The sequence below is a fragment of the Strigops habroptila genome, chromosome 4 (assembly GCF_004027225.2).
Source record: "Strigops habroptila isolate Jane chromosome 4, bStrHab1.2.pri, whole genome shotgun sequence".
NCBI lineage: Eukaryota > Metazoa > Chordata > Aves > Psittaciformes > Psittacidae > Strigops > Strigops habroptila.
In genome coordinates, this window is record NC_046358.1 from 9,396,295 (window position 1) to 9,412,288 (window position 15,994).

A 15,994-nucleotide genomic window follows, 5' to 3' on the forward strand; every position below is an offset into this window, starting at 1 on the left:
GGTCTAGTAGAAGGTGCCCCTGCCCGTGGCAGGGGGGTTGAAGTAGATGATTTCTAACATCCCTTCCAGCCCAAACCACTCTATGATGATTCTATGATAAAGGTGAGAGTTACTGAATAATTAAGGACTTGGAATCTGGAGTCAGGGCTGGAGTTCTGTTAACAGAGCTGACTGACCACCTCACCCTGCACAACCCGCTTTTCACGTGCAAAACACAGCTCGGGAACACAAACAGACAAACACGGCTTTTGAAAGAGTGCTGGAATTTTCAGAAGGAAAACATTCCTTAGTTATGAAGCTGCTGCATGACTGAAAACACTACACAGCGGGTTTAGCTCGGACCGAAGCTGCGAGTTCGCGGTAAATCACGCACCTGCGGGGGGGCCGGGGGTTACTGCCCCGCGCGGGGCTCTGCTCGCTGGCACCGCGGCGGGAGCGCAGGGCGGTCCGCGGTCAGGCACAGCCGCAGCGGCGGCCTGGCACGGAGGAAGCGCTTCACACAGCTTCTTGACAGCGACAGTCACTTTCCTCACGCAGCCACCAGCCGCTGCCGCGGCCTCAGCGGGCGTCTCCCTGTGGACACCTGTGGAGTGAATGAGCACGTCGCCCGCCGTGAGGCTGGTCAAGGAGTCCGGGCTGAGGCTGGAGCTGCTTTCCGTGTCCATGAGGATCTCGTCACGCAGCTCCGGAGGGGAGCTCAAAGCAGCACCCTGACAAAGAGGCCATCCCTGCGGGCCGGGCGCTGAGACGGCAGCCGCCCCACCGCCTGCTCCCGCGCAAGGAAAGCGGCCTAGAGGCTCCGGGAAGCGCCTCCCGCCGCGTCCCGGGCACGGCCGCGGTGCCCAGCGCTCCGCCGGACCCAGAGTCCCTCCCGCCCGCCGCCCCGCGCCGGAACCGCCCGCTGCCATGGCAACGGCGCCCCGCCGCAGCCCCTCACGCGTGCGCGCAGACCGCTCCCCAACAGTGTCCGGAAGGAAACCCGCTCCCGAGCCCCGCCCGCTTCCGGCGGGAGTGTAAACGTGTCGGTAAGTCTGCGCCCGCTGATTCTCCTTCCCGCGGTGCGGGCTCCGCGCGCGGTGGGCGGACGGGTGAGTGAGTGAGTGCGCGCGCGCGCGCGCGCCGCCGCTCCTGAGGGGCCGCTGCGGGCGGGAGGTATGGCCCTGGCGGGGCCCTCAGGCAGGGCCCTTAGGCGGTGAGGTATGGCAGGCCGGGGCCGGCCGCTTCCGGGGCGGACTGGGCTGGGCTCGATGGGAGTGAGGGGTGAAAGAGCTCCTGTGGGTGAAGAAAACCTCGTCCCGCTTCTGGAGCTGTCCCAGCGCCGGTGTCTGTCGCTCGGCTTGCAGGGAGGGAAGGAGAGGGCGCTCCCGTACCCGTACAGAGGCTGTTGATCGGGGCTTGGCCTAGTGGGGGGTCTCCCTGGGCAGAGAAGCTCAAGGTGCCCTTGACAGTAAGAACTGAAGGATGTAGTTTAAAAAAGCGAGGCAAGTGTTCAAAACCACGGTGAAATTGTTTTCTCTCCAGCCACTTCAGGGCAGGAGTTGATGTTATTGTGTCAAAAGTATCAGTGAGGCCTCACCTAACTTAACTTAGATAGGAAATCGCTTATGGAAAAACACGTGTTTTCTCCCAGGACAGTCACCCTGGTGTGTGTTCTGCCTGTTTAAAGAGCCTCTCAGGTGTCTGATTTCAGACTGACTATCGTAACTTTGGCCTTGGGAAGTTTTCTTCTGCTATTGATCTCTCTTGTCTTCAGAACAGGGTCTAGCCCACAGCCGTGAGATTGTGAATGATCATAATCTGTGCACCAGGTACATCCTATTATCCAGTCACCTTGTGACCAGTCCCTTTCTCATCTCACCATGTGCCTCCAAACGCTGAAACTAGCATGTGAAATGAGGAGGAAACCTTTTTGTAACTGTGTTGCAGCACTGTTGTCCAGGAAAGCAGCCCGACCTGCTCTGGGAGGAGGGAGAGCTGGGCTTGTTGCTCAGGCACACAGCACTGCGGGCTCAGTGTTAAATTGCCTCTTGCCCTGAATTTTATGTGATTAGTTTTGCAGCCTGCTCATTTCATAGGTATGCGGTTTTTCATAGTTTCATGGAAGAGCTCTAGGGCCTTCAAGAAGGGAGACTTCCTGGCTGTGGGTACTTTCCTGGTGAACCAGCACATCCAGACCATGTGGCCCTTGTTACAGAAGTTTATTCAGAGATAACTGCTTTCCTCATCATGACATGTTTAAAAGCTCAATGCTAAATTCTCAAACCACGTTGAGCCCAGAGGAGAGTAATCCAGGCTCTGTAGGCTTCAACCTGAAGCTTGCTGGAGTTGTTTGAGCAGCTCTGCAAGCTCTGTGGTGTGTTAGCTGAGGTGCAGAGCCCTGTAATGGGCTCTTCTGTCACCTATTTTCTCTTGTTCCACAGGCTGGAGAGAAAGGGGACAAAGAACAGGAAAACCTGAAATGGTACATTTAACAGACTTTAAGAATAAACCAGATATTCTGGGAATGTTTAGGTAGTGCAGCTTTAGATGTTAAGGCAACTATCTGTAATTTATAGCTACTGAAAAGGTGCAGTAGAGCCACACATTTCACTGCCAGCTGTGTGGAAAGTGTAAAATACCTGGAGAGGGACAAGACTTTCAGACACTTAAAATCAGATAGTGTCTTTGTGCTGATTTAAATCAGAGCTATCTCCCACGTGCAAGTGTAAAAGCTTTGTGGAACTGCAGTTCAGTAAATCTGAATTTAAGCTTGCCAAACTAGCCGGAGAACAACAAAAAGATGAGGTTTGTTACAAACAAGCATAACGAAGCAATACTGAGTGTGAGAAAACAGCACTGACAGTTGAAGCCTTTAACTGTCTGTGTTTGGGAGAGGACAAAAGTCTTTCCTGTTGTCTGTGTTTTCTAACTCTCTGTTTAATAATCTACTTAATCTGACTTTATAGAATTGTCACTGATTTTCCTTCTAATAGGCTGAGAAATGGCAAGCAGGATCTCCATCCATTTTCATTAGTTTTCCCAAATCGAAGTAATGTCCAATTCTCCTAAAACAGAATAGTACATTAACCTGAGTAGCCCCTTCTAAGCAACCATAGGCTCTCCTTAAGAGTAACCTGTGCAACTTATCTGCCCACGACGAATTCTTGGTTATGGAGGTATGCATCTTAAATCTAATAATATCATGTGCTCTTTGTCTCCAGTCCCTGAACCGGCTTCCTGTGCAGTGGCAAAGCATATTGCTAAAAAGCAGATGTTATAATCCCTTTGCTGCTGGAAGGGAGTGTTGGTAGAGTGCGCACTTGTGAGAGCTCCACAGTGCTGTTTTTAGTTGCTTAGCTTTCTTTCTGTTGTACAAATTATTATTGTCTCTTTGTTCGTGTCGGAAGGCTTGCTTACCCTCTCCCTTACCCCTGCCAAGAAACTGGAATAGTTTAAGCTTTCTAAATTAATGTCTTGCTCAATATTTGGCAAAACGTAATACAGGATTAACTGTAAGTAGCCCTTGCTAGAGGGCTGAACGAATTTTTTCACAAAGAAATTGCACTTCAGTGCTAATTTTTCTCCTACAAGTTGATGTGAATTAAACTGAAGGATCTTTTTCTTGTTAACATGTAATATTAGTTTGCATTATAATCTGGGATAGGTCTTAGACAATGTGTAAATTAAGGGAAAAGGAAGACTATCTTTCAGTATTCTTCTAGGAAACCAGCAGGGATGCTTTCAAGCCTTATTTACTGTGTTGGATTAGGAATGTGAGTCTTCCTTGAGGATGCTCACTTAAATTCTTGGATCCATGGTTGTTCATTCTTCCCTTTTTCTTTGTGTGTTTCACTTCCTTTAAGGCCATTCTCATTCTTCTGTGTTTTTTTACATTTAATTCACTATGTTCAATGACCAGAACATTTGCTCCAGTTTAAGTGTTTGGTGAGAATGTAGCTACATAGAAACCAGGCATCTGCATCTCTGCACGCTGGCTTATGCTGCATTTATTCAGAGTGGCTACAATTCTTATACTTGCCTTTCTTCGTTACTGTCTTTACAGATGGCATCTAAAGTCACTGAAACTATAAGGCTAGAAAATATTGTTGCTTGCTTCTCCCTCCCACTCCACAGTAGAACTCCACTAGTTCTACTGTGTGAGTTTGAAAGCATTTATAGCATTTAAAGTGATTAAAAAAATTATTCTATAACTGTTTGAAAGGCTTAAAAAGGACAGTAGTTAACAGGTGTATCTGTGAAGGTTTCATGCCTGGGTATTTTTAACTGAGTGCATTTAAAATAGATAACTTTCCTTCAAGTGGATGGCTTGAAAGTTTGCTAGCAAAGTTGCATTAAACACACAATATAAAATTCCATTCTGTTGTAAAATGCTGCAGTTCATATATATGATTTTTGTGTGAAACTTGACTTTTGTCTTCAGAACAGGTGACACAATCACAGGCAGAAGAATATGGCTGGACAAATCTCAGAAGCTGATCAGATCAAGCAGGTAAGATGCTGTATTCATGAGTGGTGGCTACTTTGTCACGGAGAGTAAAATGTGTACGGCATGGAGAAGGACAAAAATTTGTTACCTGAGTTAAGACTAGTTCTATAGCAACCAAAATTTAAACATTTGGGCCATTGACAGACACAGCATAGTATCTGATTTGAATACTAGCAGCATTTGGTGCTGACATCTTCTGACTAATAGTAAATTTTTCTACTGACTCGTTCTTGAAATGTTACTGTCACCAAATGGCCCACGCAGCTGTGCATAAGAAAAGTTAATGTAGAAATTTTTCTTAATACTCATTGTCCAATTTTTATTTATAGTTCAAGGAGTTTCTTGGAACATACAATAAAATTACAGAAAACTGCTTCCTGGATTGCATAAAAGATTTCACTAGCAGAGAAGTTAAACCAGAAGAGGTAGGTAAATGCTTTTAATGACCCTTTGGTAGAATTGCTGTATGGCATTCAAATTTCAGAAGCAATTTAGGGAATTTTGATCTTTCAACTAGTTAAAAAAGTAGGTAGCAGTCTTTAGTGGAGTATAGGTGTCTGGCATGTAGCTTCCAAGTTAGAAAGGAAGTGACTTAGTGGAAAAAATGGATTGTCTGTAGTTTTGCTTCTCCAAATATGTCCAAGGTGATGCCAGATACTTCTTTGCACCCTAACAGTCTGTTTGCAAAAAGAAATCAACCAAACCACCAAGGTCAAGTGCTTTTCATGTGTTAAGATCATCAGCTACAGACAAACTATGGGCTAGGACCTCTTGAGGTTTTGTCATTGTTGTCTTTTCAGTATGTACCCAAAGGGAATCTTCCTGATCTCACTTGAATATTGGCTTCTTATCGCAATTCTGTGTATTTCATTCTATGAGCTGTCAGTGGAGGTTCTTGTGCCTCAACTTCTGATGGATGGTATCTTTATGGACATGGAAGTTGCCTACCTACAGCCTGCATCTCATTCTTTGAAGGTAGAATCCTACTGAAATACTTGTTTACCTGCCTACGTTCCATGCTTTGTAGTGAGCCGCAGAAACGCAGGCCTCCAGAGCTCTGGCTGTTAAATCCACTTCTCTGCATTGCAGGGAGCTCCATCACAGACATCTGCAAAAAAGATTAAGCTCTCAATTAGATTAGTTGCATGGGTTTTGCCTCTCCTCTCCTGTTGAGAGGCTGTTTCAGAAGCTCATAATTTTGTTGGTTAAAAGTCTAATAAACTTTGCATGACTCTGCTGGCAGAAAAAACGACCTGAAGTTTTAAACTAACCACTGAGCATTTTCTGCCTCCTTGGATTTAACTCCTCAGCGCAGGTAAAAATCATGTCTCCTTTCAGCTTTTGTTCTGCTGCGCTAAACAAAGCTCTCTTACCTTCCCAAGATGGGTTCCTTGTTTCCCTGATCTTCTCTGCATCTGCTTTAACAGAATTTTTATTGTCTATAGAAGATCAGAATTATTCTAGATAGGGTCTTGTTACTATCTTTTACCAAGTCATTTTGAATGGCTTGAACAATACAAGGAGTGTCAGTTAACAGAACTGGCAGAGGTGTTAGCAGCACAACTCTTTACCTTCCTGGACGATATTTGATTTCCATTAGAGGATTACACTTCTTTCTTCTGCTACCCAAAGTGTTACTAGAATTTCTTTAAAAGTAGCAATTCATATAGTCTTTCATTGAAGAACTGAGATCCAAAACCAAAGAACGCTCTTTGGAGGGGAATTAAAGATTATTTAGACCCAAAAAATACTCTTAGATTTTTTTTTTTTTTTTTTTTTTCTTTCTGTGGTCTGCAAAGGGACCATGTCAGTAGCACAGAAGACATCAAAGGCTAGGAAGAATCTTTCTGATGGGAAGTTTTGCCCATAATTATCCATTACAGGGTTTCTTGCAGAGCATCTGGCTCTGGCTCCTGCTGGAAACACAGTGGTCTAGATGCACCACTGGTCTGATCTCATACGGGAATTCCTAGGTTTCTCTTCAAAGTTGTAGTTTCTTATTAAATAATTAATACCTCCATGAATCTCCTTCGAGGATCTCCCTTTGAAACAACAGCTTCTGACCTCTTTCCCTACAGCAAGTCTGCACTGCAAGTCTAGACTTCCCCAGGCCATATCACCAATACCACACCCTCTGGGAGCAGTGGCTTGGGGTAGTTCCAGAATTTGTTTCCTAGTGGAACTTAACTCCTGCTCAACAGGTTTTGCCATAGCTGATGCCAGGTCAAGGAGAGAGAAGGACGGGTGGTGTGCATAGCTGCATGTGTTTTTTCTTGTTCATTTTTAGCCCTTCTGCTTTTCACATCCCTCCATGCTAAGCAGAATCAAAGCAATTTCAGGTTTTCTAGTAATCAGGCAAATTTGCTGTCTTTCCTTTCTATATGAATTTGCTAACTTGTACAGTGATAGCAAGGTTTAGAACCACAATGCACAATACCCAACTGATAAAACTGTTGCTCGGAAACCATCTCATAACTCTTTCTTTACATTTAAAAAAAAAAAAAAAACCCAAACCTCTAAATTTAAAAAATACTACCATGGGTGGAATAGGCCCTGGTATTTATTTCCCTGTCCAGCTGACTGAGAACTTGAGGGTACTCTGGTTGCTTTTCTGCAGGTTAACCAAGGAGGTGCAAGAAGACTGACAGAGCTAATAGGAACTAGGTCAGAAAAGGTTAAACTGAGCTAGCACACAGTAGACAACATCTGGCTGTCAAAAATGTGTGCTTGTAAACAGAAATTTAAAAAGACACTAATTTAATAGATTTATTATTTATTGCAAAATAAAATGCTTTACATACTTTAATTTCTGCAGAGGAGCCCAAGAAGGAAATGGTAGTATCTCCTAGGTCTGAGATGTTTTCCATAAAGACTATCATATGAGAATTAATATTAAAAGATATCTCAGACATCCTTCAAAAACTAAACTTCTCATTTTCCACTGTGCACAATTAGGCCCTCACCTTGGGGCTTAACAGAGAGTATGAGATGTAGTCATCACAATGTTTATCCCTGTATATGATTACATTTTGGGTCCTGTTTGTTAGGGGAAGTGTTTTAATTACTGTTTGAAGCCTTCTGTTTCCCTCTTCCTCTAGATGACTTGCTCAGACCACTGTCTACAGAAGTATTTAAAAATGACACAAAGGATCTCCATGAGATTCCAGGAGTACCACATCCAGCAGAATGAAGCTCTGGCAGCTAAAGCAGGACTGCTTAGCCCACCTCGTTAGATAAGAGTGCTCTCTTCAGACTTTACAAGCAATGCCAGTGTTTGTTGGGCAAGAACACATTTTGGATTTTCTACTGTCAGGATGCGTGTCCAGCAACTCGCAGTTCTAGATGCTGTTCAGACAATGGAAATCATGAAGGGTTAAACAAGAAGTTAGTCATGGTGGACTGGTAATGGAGCCTTTCTGAGGTCCTTTTCACCCTACAATGGAGTAATACTGATAGAAACTTTTCCAGGGCCCACAGACTGGTATGTTTAAATTTCAAGGGTGGTGGGAGGGTTATGCTTCCTTTCTGCTAGGACTGATTCAGATAAAGAAATGGAATATGGGAAATACACTTTTTTTTATTTAATTAAAACGAATGGGAACTCTATACTTGTGTGTATGTTCTTTCCAAAATACATTTTCAGGACACTGTGCTTGAGCAGTGTTTTATTGGCTGTGGTTTCATTCCTCAGCTACTACAGAGTTCTGTTCATTTATTGCTGTTTTAAGTTGCTCTTAGATAACAGAATTAGTTACTTTGTTTTAGCAGCTGGGGCTTTGTGAATGTGTAATTTCTCTTAATTTGGGAAGAACTTCTGTTGAGCCACCCTCACAGAGCCTCATGATCATTCAGACTCTTCTAGAATGGTGATGGTGAGAGTATCAAGCCAAGGGTGGTTATAAACAGCAGACAACTGCTGTAACCAATGAATCCAGGTAGGCAGACATGTTCTGCTACCTTATCCCGAGGTTATGTTTGCCTCATGCTTCACCGTGTCATTTACAAGGGATGTGAGTGCACCATTAGCAGTGCTTGTACCCAAGGCAGCTCCTTGTTTCCCCTGGGGGTCCTCCAAATTCAGCTCCCTTGCCTGAGACAAGCATGATGCACTCTAAGCAACTGAGCTTGCTGGCGGTTTTCTCCTTTAATTGCGTGAATGCCAAGAGGAAGTACAAGGTATGCACAAAACGATGTTTCTTTTGCTGCTGGGTGAGTACAGAGAGAAGTCTGTGAAAACTGCCTGTTCTGATGTGGTTTTGGTTGAAAGGATTCTGATGGCTGAAATCCTGCAGTCAGATTGTCAGTACAGGAGATGATAGCTAACAGGCATATTTTACTTATAACTAATCAAATACAGCAACAAAAGGAACTGAACATCAGGATTACCATACTGATTTTGAGATTTCAAGTAATGTGAAGCAAAGCTACTTCATGTCAGCTACCACGTGCTGTTGTTGGGTGAAAAGGCGACAATAAGGAAAAGAAATGGCAGAAACAGAAGATGCATGTGGCATATGTCCACATGCTTTTTTGTCATTACCTTCTCTGTAGTCTTTAATTTCCAAGAGCACTTTGAAACAATAATTTCCTGCCTGTGCTTTCAGCTGTCCAGGCTGTGGACTACTAGGCCTGACAGCAGCACAGTACGCCTACTGCTTGCAGTGAATGCTGTTCTGTTTGCTGCTGTTTAAAGCTGCCCCAGCTCTCCACAGAAATCTGTTCATGTGTCTTTTTTCAAAGGTGGAAGAAACAAGTGTGTTCGTACAGTCTCATTTACATGTGTGTTCTACTAGCCATATTGCAGCTTTTTCCTACATAGCCTATGCCTTGTTACCTTGGAGATGGCTAACTGTAAAATAGTAAAGGCTAAAAAAGAGCCCAAACAAAGCAGCAAGTCTCTGATGTCCTGTGTTTTCAAAAGAATAACAGTCTAATAATGTCTAGATTGTTTGCTACCATTGTTATGGCCACCAATGTTATGGTCAATTAGAAATAATATATCCATATTAAAGATTTAAGGCTTTCTTTAAAGCAGTCTTTTTGCTAAACATTTGAAAGTCACACATGATTGAAATGATCCCATTTTCTGTTGTACTTCGGTGTGCAAAGAGAACAGTTGCTCAGAAAACTCCTCTCTACAACTACCTGAAAGATAGAGCTAGGAGGTGGCTGATCTCTTTTCCCAAGTAACAAGCAACAGGACAAGAGGTAACAGCTTCAAGCTGTGCCAAGGGAGGTTCAGATTGGACATTAGGAAAAATTTCTTCACAGAGAGGGTGCTCAGGCATTGGAACAGGCTGCCAACAGAAGTGGTGGAATCACTGTCCCTGGAAGTGTTCAAAAACCATGTAGATGAGGCCCTCAGTGGCATGGTTTAGTAGTGGACTTGGCAGTCCTGGGGTAAAAGTTGGACTTGATGATCTTAAAGGTCTTTTCCAACCTAGTAGATTCTATGAAAAGTGACTGGAGTGTAAGTGATGGAATTGGAAGATTTTCAGGTCTTCTGTGCAAAGCTCCTTGGGCATCAAGGCGGGGAGAGGGTAAAAAATCTTTGGTTTTCCCTCATGTTTCAGTGTGTGGAGATTTGGGGGTACTAAGATCCTTAAGTATTTAAGACATATTTACTGGACTAAAGGTTAAGCAAGTGTTAGAGGAATGCAGTTAATGAATTACTCACTTTCAGTTTCCCCAGTTTTCTTTTACTCCAGTTTTAAAGCTACTTTAACTCACTGTTACCCAGGGAAAATGTTACTCCAGTGCTCACTGAACAAATTGGTGGGACGAAAGGTATCACTGGAAGCATGAGTATTGGGTTGACAGCTGCTACCCTTGTAAGAAGCTGGCCAGACAAATATTTTTGACTTCCACAGAAGCAATGTTCTTATAGCGACTGCAGTTTGCTTACAGATGTGTCTGTAATTAGAGTGGAAAATGAGTTGCAATACTGCTGCGCAGAGATGCTTGCTCTTTAGTATAACCAGTTTTGTTCTAGTTCACTCCAAAAATGTTGTGATCTTTTCATACCTTTCAATCCAGATTACTGTTTGAAGAAAGATGATACAAATATACTATTAGCTTGGAAATAGAGTGCATCCACATAACTAAGTATCCAGGTGGTGCAGAAAGCAGCAGTGAAGATTTTCTTAAAGGTTAAATTGCCTTGCTGAGGTTTGACTTCCCTTTGCTTCCTTGACGAGTCAGCACATCCTGATAGCGGGCTCAAATCATGTTATTTAGAAGATGGCACCCTGTAAGACTTTGTTAACAGGATTTGTGGGTTGAGAATGGTTCCTGACACAGTGCCTCTCAAGTGTTTTGTCAGTGTGTATTCTCGCAGTGTTGCAGCTGGTCGTTCCTCCTTGGAGCAAGATCTCCCAGTACCCAATTGTCACAAATATTTAACTGCAAATGCAAGAATTAGTATTTCTACAGCACCGGGATGGATGTCTGTGAAGGCTGGGATGGTCTATGAAGACTGGAAATGTCTACAGAGGCAGAGCAGGCTATGTGTTTTCTCCTCCAGCAGAGTATTCTGACCTCTATGACACAGCTTAATCTGGAGTGTTCTCCATCCCCCCACTTGAATAGCTTCAAGTTTGCAAGGCATAATGAAATGCACAGCCAAAATCAGAATAAAAATGAGAATACAGCTTAGTCTCCGGATCCAGTATTTATGATAAGGAGTGTGGAGAGTAGGTGAATCACCTTGATGGGGCATGTTGGGTTAGGTGCAGGAATGGAACAAATTCTGATGGAAAGAGCAGCAAATGGTGAAAATGGGTGCTGCTGAGGAAGGAGTACTGAGAAAGCTGTGAAAAAAATAAGACAGAGTGGAGGTGGGAGGGCAGAAAGGGCAACAGGAGCACAGCCTCCAAAAACTGGCTTGATGGAAGCTGAGCTAGTGAGCAGATGTTCATGTGGAGGTAATGTTCACTGTAGCAGAGACAGAAACATGGATCCTTCCTTCTAAAATGCCTGAGAAGGCTAGGAAAGCATGCAATTACTAGTCAGCCCACACAAAATAAAGCTTTTTCAACAAGAAGGGTTAAATGAGAGGCTTGCTCCAGAATGCCCTGTACATCAGTGGTAATCAGATCAATTATCTGGAAGATTGTAATAAAGGTTCCTTGAATTCTCTCAAGGACAGGAGCAAAGTCCTAATTTCTGTAACTTGCTGTTGAGCTTCAACTACTGACCCCTCTGTTAGGAGGCAAGGAAAGGACATGACTACAGTCTTCCGTAAGGGAGGGGTGGGTTAAACAGCTAATGCCTGGAGAGAAATCACGGCTATGACTTCAGTGCAAGGCGGCTTTCCTCTATTGTCTTAAATACCTAACTCTGAGAACCAGAGTTTAAGCAACAGCTCTTTTGCTTAGCTAGGCTAGGAAATCAGCACACAGAATTTGTGGAATCCTGTTCTAATCTTGGGAAGTCCATTAAGCTCAGCTCCAACATTTCTTCAATGACTCTGGCCTAAGCTCTAAAACCTGCAAGAGCACTGAGAGCTTGTGACACCTAAACACGCATCATGCTTGCACCTTGAGTTTCAAGATGACAGCATTAAAAGAACTCTAAATAAAGTTACAATTCTGCTAAATATTAGATTACTAGATCTTTTTATTATTATTATGTTTTACCTTAATGCTTCAGTGTTTTGGTGTTCTGTGAACACAACAGGGAGTGTTCAACATTCAAGCTTTAGCAGTTCAGGACTGTAGAATGATGGTCAAGTTTCTCCCAGGATTTTTCACATACAGAAGCAGATGTAACTGAAAGACATATGAAAGACTCTAAATTACTCTTAAAAAAAAAAAAAAGTTGAACTTATACAATACTTGAATGGACCACGGCTCGTCCTTCGCAGCAAGGCATGCTCTAACCACCTTACCAGTAGGAAAGGGGTGTTGGCCGCCTCTTCTGCCGTGTCTGTGCTGTGGGGCCTGCTTAGATGCTGGGGACAAAGCGCCTCTGCGCCACGGGAGACAGGGGTCTCCTGGGGCGGGCAGCGGAGCCTCAGGAGAAGAGCTGTGGGTCTTCGGTCCTGCCACCTCCTCCCCCGCGGCCTACCGCCCCGAGAGCCCTTCGCGGGGATCCCGCCCACCGGCTACCTTTCCCCTCAGACTGGAGCGCGCCGGCTTGGGCAGGGGCAAGCAGCGGCTGCAGGGCACAGCGCGATGGCGGCGGGTCCACCCTCCCGCCCGCCTCAGGGCCGGGCGGCCGCTGCCTCTTTTAAGCTCCTGCGCCTTGAAATGCCGCCTGAGCAGGGCCCACTGCAGCGGAGGGGCGGGCTGGGGCCGTGCGGGCGGCGGGGAGCCCCCGGGTAACTCGCTCCTCAGGCGTGGGAATCCGCCAACCTGAGCGCAGTGGCGGGAGGGAGCGTCCTGCAGCCAGTGTGTGCGGAGGAAACAAACAAAACAAAACAAACCCCATAGGTTTCTTACAGGCTCTTATTGCCTTCGGGGCACGCAGGGAGATGTCTCAAAGAGGGAAGCGACAGGCTGCGGCTGGCGGCAGGTGAGAAAGGTGACCCGGGTGCGGCCATGGCGGGCGGGGCGCCGCTTGGCTGTGGGAAGGCAGCAGAGCTGAAGCCACCGGCGTGACAGGGCCCTGAACAGAAATGGAGAGAAAAGGAAGCGTGTCAAAATCAAGGGTATAGGAGACCCAGCACAGCGCAGGCAATCGGGAACTGGGCTGTAAAAAGCAGGACACCATGGAGAAGCTGCTGGGATGGCACAGGATCACCACACAGAGATTGGGAAGCAGAGTGTAAACAGGAGAAATCAAGGGGTTGGCGTTTTTTTCTTCTTTTCCTTTTTAAATTACTTTAAACCTTACCCATTCCTAAGAGAAGTAGTTTTCAAGAAATCAATGAGCATCAAGAGACAGAGCTTTAAGGTGCACACAAATGTAAACAAGTGGCTTGTTGAAAAGAAAACCAATCCACCCTTGTGCAATAAAACAAAGCCTTTCATACAAATCCCACATCTTACCTCTCCTTACGAAACGCATAACTGGCAGGAGTATAGCAAATTAGGTCAGGCTGTACCCAGATGAGGGATTAGTGGAGGAGTAGTTTAGAAACAGCTGAAGACACTGGCAGGTCTGGAACAGAAAATGTTCTTTGGTTATTCTGAAGAGCAGGGAAAGGAAGAGACTTTGCCAGCAACACATAACCTTGTCCCTCACTAACAAGGCTCAGAGTGACAGTTAAGCAAACACTACTGATAAACAACCTGCAGGTTTTCACAGCTGTAATGGAGCTCCAGTGCTGATTTTCTTTGCTGGCAAGCAATGAAACACAGAGGTGAGCCCTGCAATGCTTCTGTGGTTCTTTTCATCATGCGTGAGCTGTGCTAGTGAATTAAATGTCATACAGAGATGCTTTTTTCACTTTTGAAAACTGTTGGTATAGGATAAGCAACAGCATAAGGGTACTAACTAATATAAATAGCAGTTAGTTGCAGACCTGAAGCAGAACCAACCAGCACAGCCCTGCTCTGAAACAGAAAGTAGGATTTCTCTGAAAATGGGAAGCAGGAATAGTAACATAAATAGTGGTGAGGTAATTCAAAACAAAGGGGAAGCCAGGAAAGTCCTATTCTTAGAAAGGGTGAGAAACAGTCAGCTTTCACAATTAAGGTTGTCTTACCTTTTCAGTTTTCTTAAAACGGCAATGCAGTGAGTATTTGACATCAGGTTGCAACTTATCAAAAAATCCACCACGCAACTGCATTGAAACAAGCACATATTCAGACCAGTAACACTGTAGAATGAAAAATTGAATTTATAGATTCCTCCAAGGAAATGCATGAGACTAAAAAATGCTCATGGAATCTGGGGAACTCACAGATTTCCAAAACAAGTAAAAAAAAAAACCCAGTAAAAACCAGCTAATTGGTGGTAACTAATGAAGGTGAATACTTCTAAACTCTCCCAGAAACCTCTAAAAAAAAAAAAAATCATTCTATTTGTCAGAAGATAATTTGGTAGAATGACAGATTTTCTCAAAATTTGCAGGCAATAGCTTGATAAAAAGTGTGAGCTAATTATAAAACATCCTTTTCCTCAGCCCTGGAATTACAGTGAGTCAGTCTCTGGCAACATCCCCATTGGTTCCACTGCTTTATTATGTTCTTTACATCTCCAGAGGTAGTCGTTATCCTGAACACTGTAGCAAATAATAAAACCCCAAGTACAGACAAATAAAAATAGCCAAGATTTTAATGCACAAAATGCAAGGGCACAGTGAAGTAAACAGCTGGAGATACTTTTGTTAACAGATTCATCTTTTGTTTTGGCTTGTAAATTGGTCTTCCAGGTCATCTGTCGGATTTGTTTCAAGCAATCAAACCAAACGTGCTTTTAAAAAAGAAAACAGCACCAAGTCTAAGCAATACTGTTGTAAAAGAATTTCAGTAAATGCTGTCCAGAAATCCCATTTGGCTGCTTCGGCTATCTAATAATATTTTTAATGGGGAAAAGAGGAACCTTTTATAACAATATTCATTTTTTTAAAATGTGAAATTCCATCTGGTCAACAAACCAATCTGGAGAGAGAAGGCTCTCAAGAGTGAATAGTCTGAGACTTGGGAATTGACAATCCTTAGATTCAGATTCTTTTTCCAGTTCCCCATCAAAGCCATCCTGAGTAATTTTGGTAGCCATTACAGTGTGGCTCCCTACCCTTAAAATGAGAATATGCATCTATGTCAAAAATTTCTGCCTAGTTTATTCTAATACTGCACCTTTAAAAACCATTAGATTCAAGCAGAACTTCACAAACAGTGAAGAAGTGATTTAATCCCCTTTTCTACTGCTGTCCTTCAAATTAAAGGCCTCTGCCACTCCTCATGAAGGTCAGATACATTATGCTTCATGAAGAAACACACTTTTATTTGCCCTTGTTATGCTTTTCTTTTACTGGTAATTACTACTGTAAATCTGTTTAACCTCTATTGAAATAATGGCTTGTTATTATTGTTCTGACATCTCTGCTTCTCCTGCCGGATCTGTTCAAACTGTTGTAGCAAGAGGTTTCTCAAGCACCAGCAATCTGATAGAGGAATCAGAAACAAGTGGAGATTTAACTGGGTGTTGCTAAACTTACATGTTAGAGAGAAAAAACTCATTAGTATACACGTAGCTGGTGCACTTTATAGAAAGGAAAAACTAAAACAAGTAGGGAAATGAACCTTTTCTTACCTTATGTCCTTGTACGCCAATGTTTCAAGCTTTTTCCAACTTTCAGGGATATGCTAATTAAAAAATAATAAATCTGCCAGAAATTGACAGTTCTTTGTATCCATTGCAGAAGGCAGGGGGAGTCTGAATTCTCTTGCAGCCCTCTTCTTTTTTAACAGTTTCAACAGCATTTGATCCCATAACCTTAATTGTATTTTTTTTCCTTCTAACTAGACTTGAAATAACTTACATGTAAAAGATAGAAGGCAGGATAACAGCATGAAGACTGCCAAGAGGGTGCTTTATTTTTGCTTGCTCTTGCAAGCA

General features: G+C 43.7%; 2 protein-coding genes and 1 long non-coding RNA gene across 32 annotated transcripts in view; 1 reads left to right on the forward strand and 2 right to left on the reverse strand.

Moving 5' to 3' along the window:
* Positions 1-893, reverse strand: part of KIAA0586 (KIAA0586 ortholog) — an 84,657-nt gene extending 83,764 nt beyond the window's left edge. For 8 of the 9 annotated variants that reach the window (XR_003990975.2, XM_030483073.2, XM_030483074.2 and 5 more), the window contains exon 1: positions 374-893. Coding sequence is in view for 7 of the 9 variants with exons in the window: in XM_030483073.2 (XP_030338933.1) it covers positions 374-665 (292 nt within the window). In the remaining 2 variants the exon portion in view is untranslated. The remainder of the gene's footprint in view (positions 1-373) is intronic. The other variant, XM_030483076.1, reaches the window with a different exon arrangement.
* Positions 492-8,092, forward strand: TIMM9 (translocase of inner mitochondrial membrane 9). Of its 21 annotated transcripts, none has more exons than XM_030483099.1 (5): positions 970-1,025; positions 4,421-4,489; positions 4,816-4,911; positions 5,366-5,461; positions 7,585-8,092. In XM_030483099.1, exons 2-5 carry the CDS (start codon positions 4,451-4,453, stop codon positions 7,717-7,719), a joined length of 366 nt encoding a protein of 121 aa, XP_030338959.1. In that variant the 5' UTR covers positions 970-1,025; positions 4,421-4,450; the 3' UTR covers positions 7,720-8,092. The 21 variants fall into 21 exon arrangements, with proteins under 21 accessions (XP_030338971.1, XP_030338959.1, XP_030338967.1 ...); XM_030483107.1 differs by having other exon boundaries at positions 1,006-1,025; positions 4,426-4,489; XM_030483104.1 differs by having other exon boundaries at positions 1,023-1,088.
* Positions 2,184-15,643, reverse strand: LOC115606721. 2 transcript variants are annotated; one of them, XR_003990983.1, is made up of 4 exons: positions 13,477-15,643; positions 12,928-13,093; positions 12,124-12,255; positions 2,184-5,594 (listed from the first exon to the last, which is right to left on the reverse strand). It is a non-coding gene; the product is annotated as an uncharacterized LOC115606721 (long non-coding RNA). The 2 variants fall into 2 exon arrangements; XR_003990982.1 differs by having other exon boundaries at positions 12,928-15,643.
* Between the last annotated feature and the right edge of the window lie 351 nt (positions 15,644-15,994).

Excerpts from the sequence above, each read along its gene's own strand:
- TIMM9 (XM_030483099.1), top strand. The coding sequence starts at position 4,451 with ATGGCTGGACAAATCTCAGAAGCTGATCAGATCAAGCAG. Across the intron at positions 4,912-5,365 it reads GAGAAGTTAAACCAGAAGAG|CTGTCAGTGGAGGTTCTTGT; the intron begins GTAGGTAAATGC and ends TCATTCTATGAG. Across the intron at positions 5,462-7,584 it reads CTGCATCTCATTCTTTGAAG|ATGACTTGCTCAGACCACTG; the intron begins GTAGAATCCTAC and ends CTCTTCCTCTAG.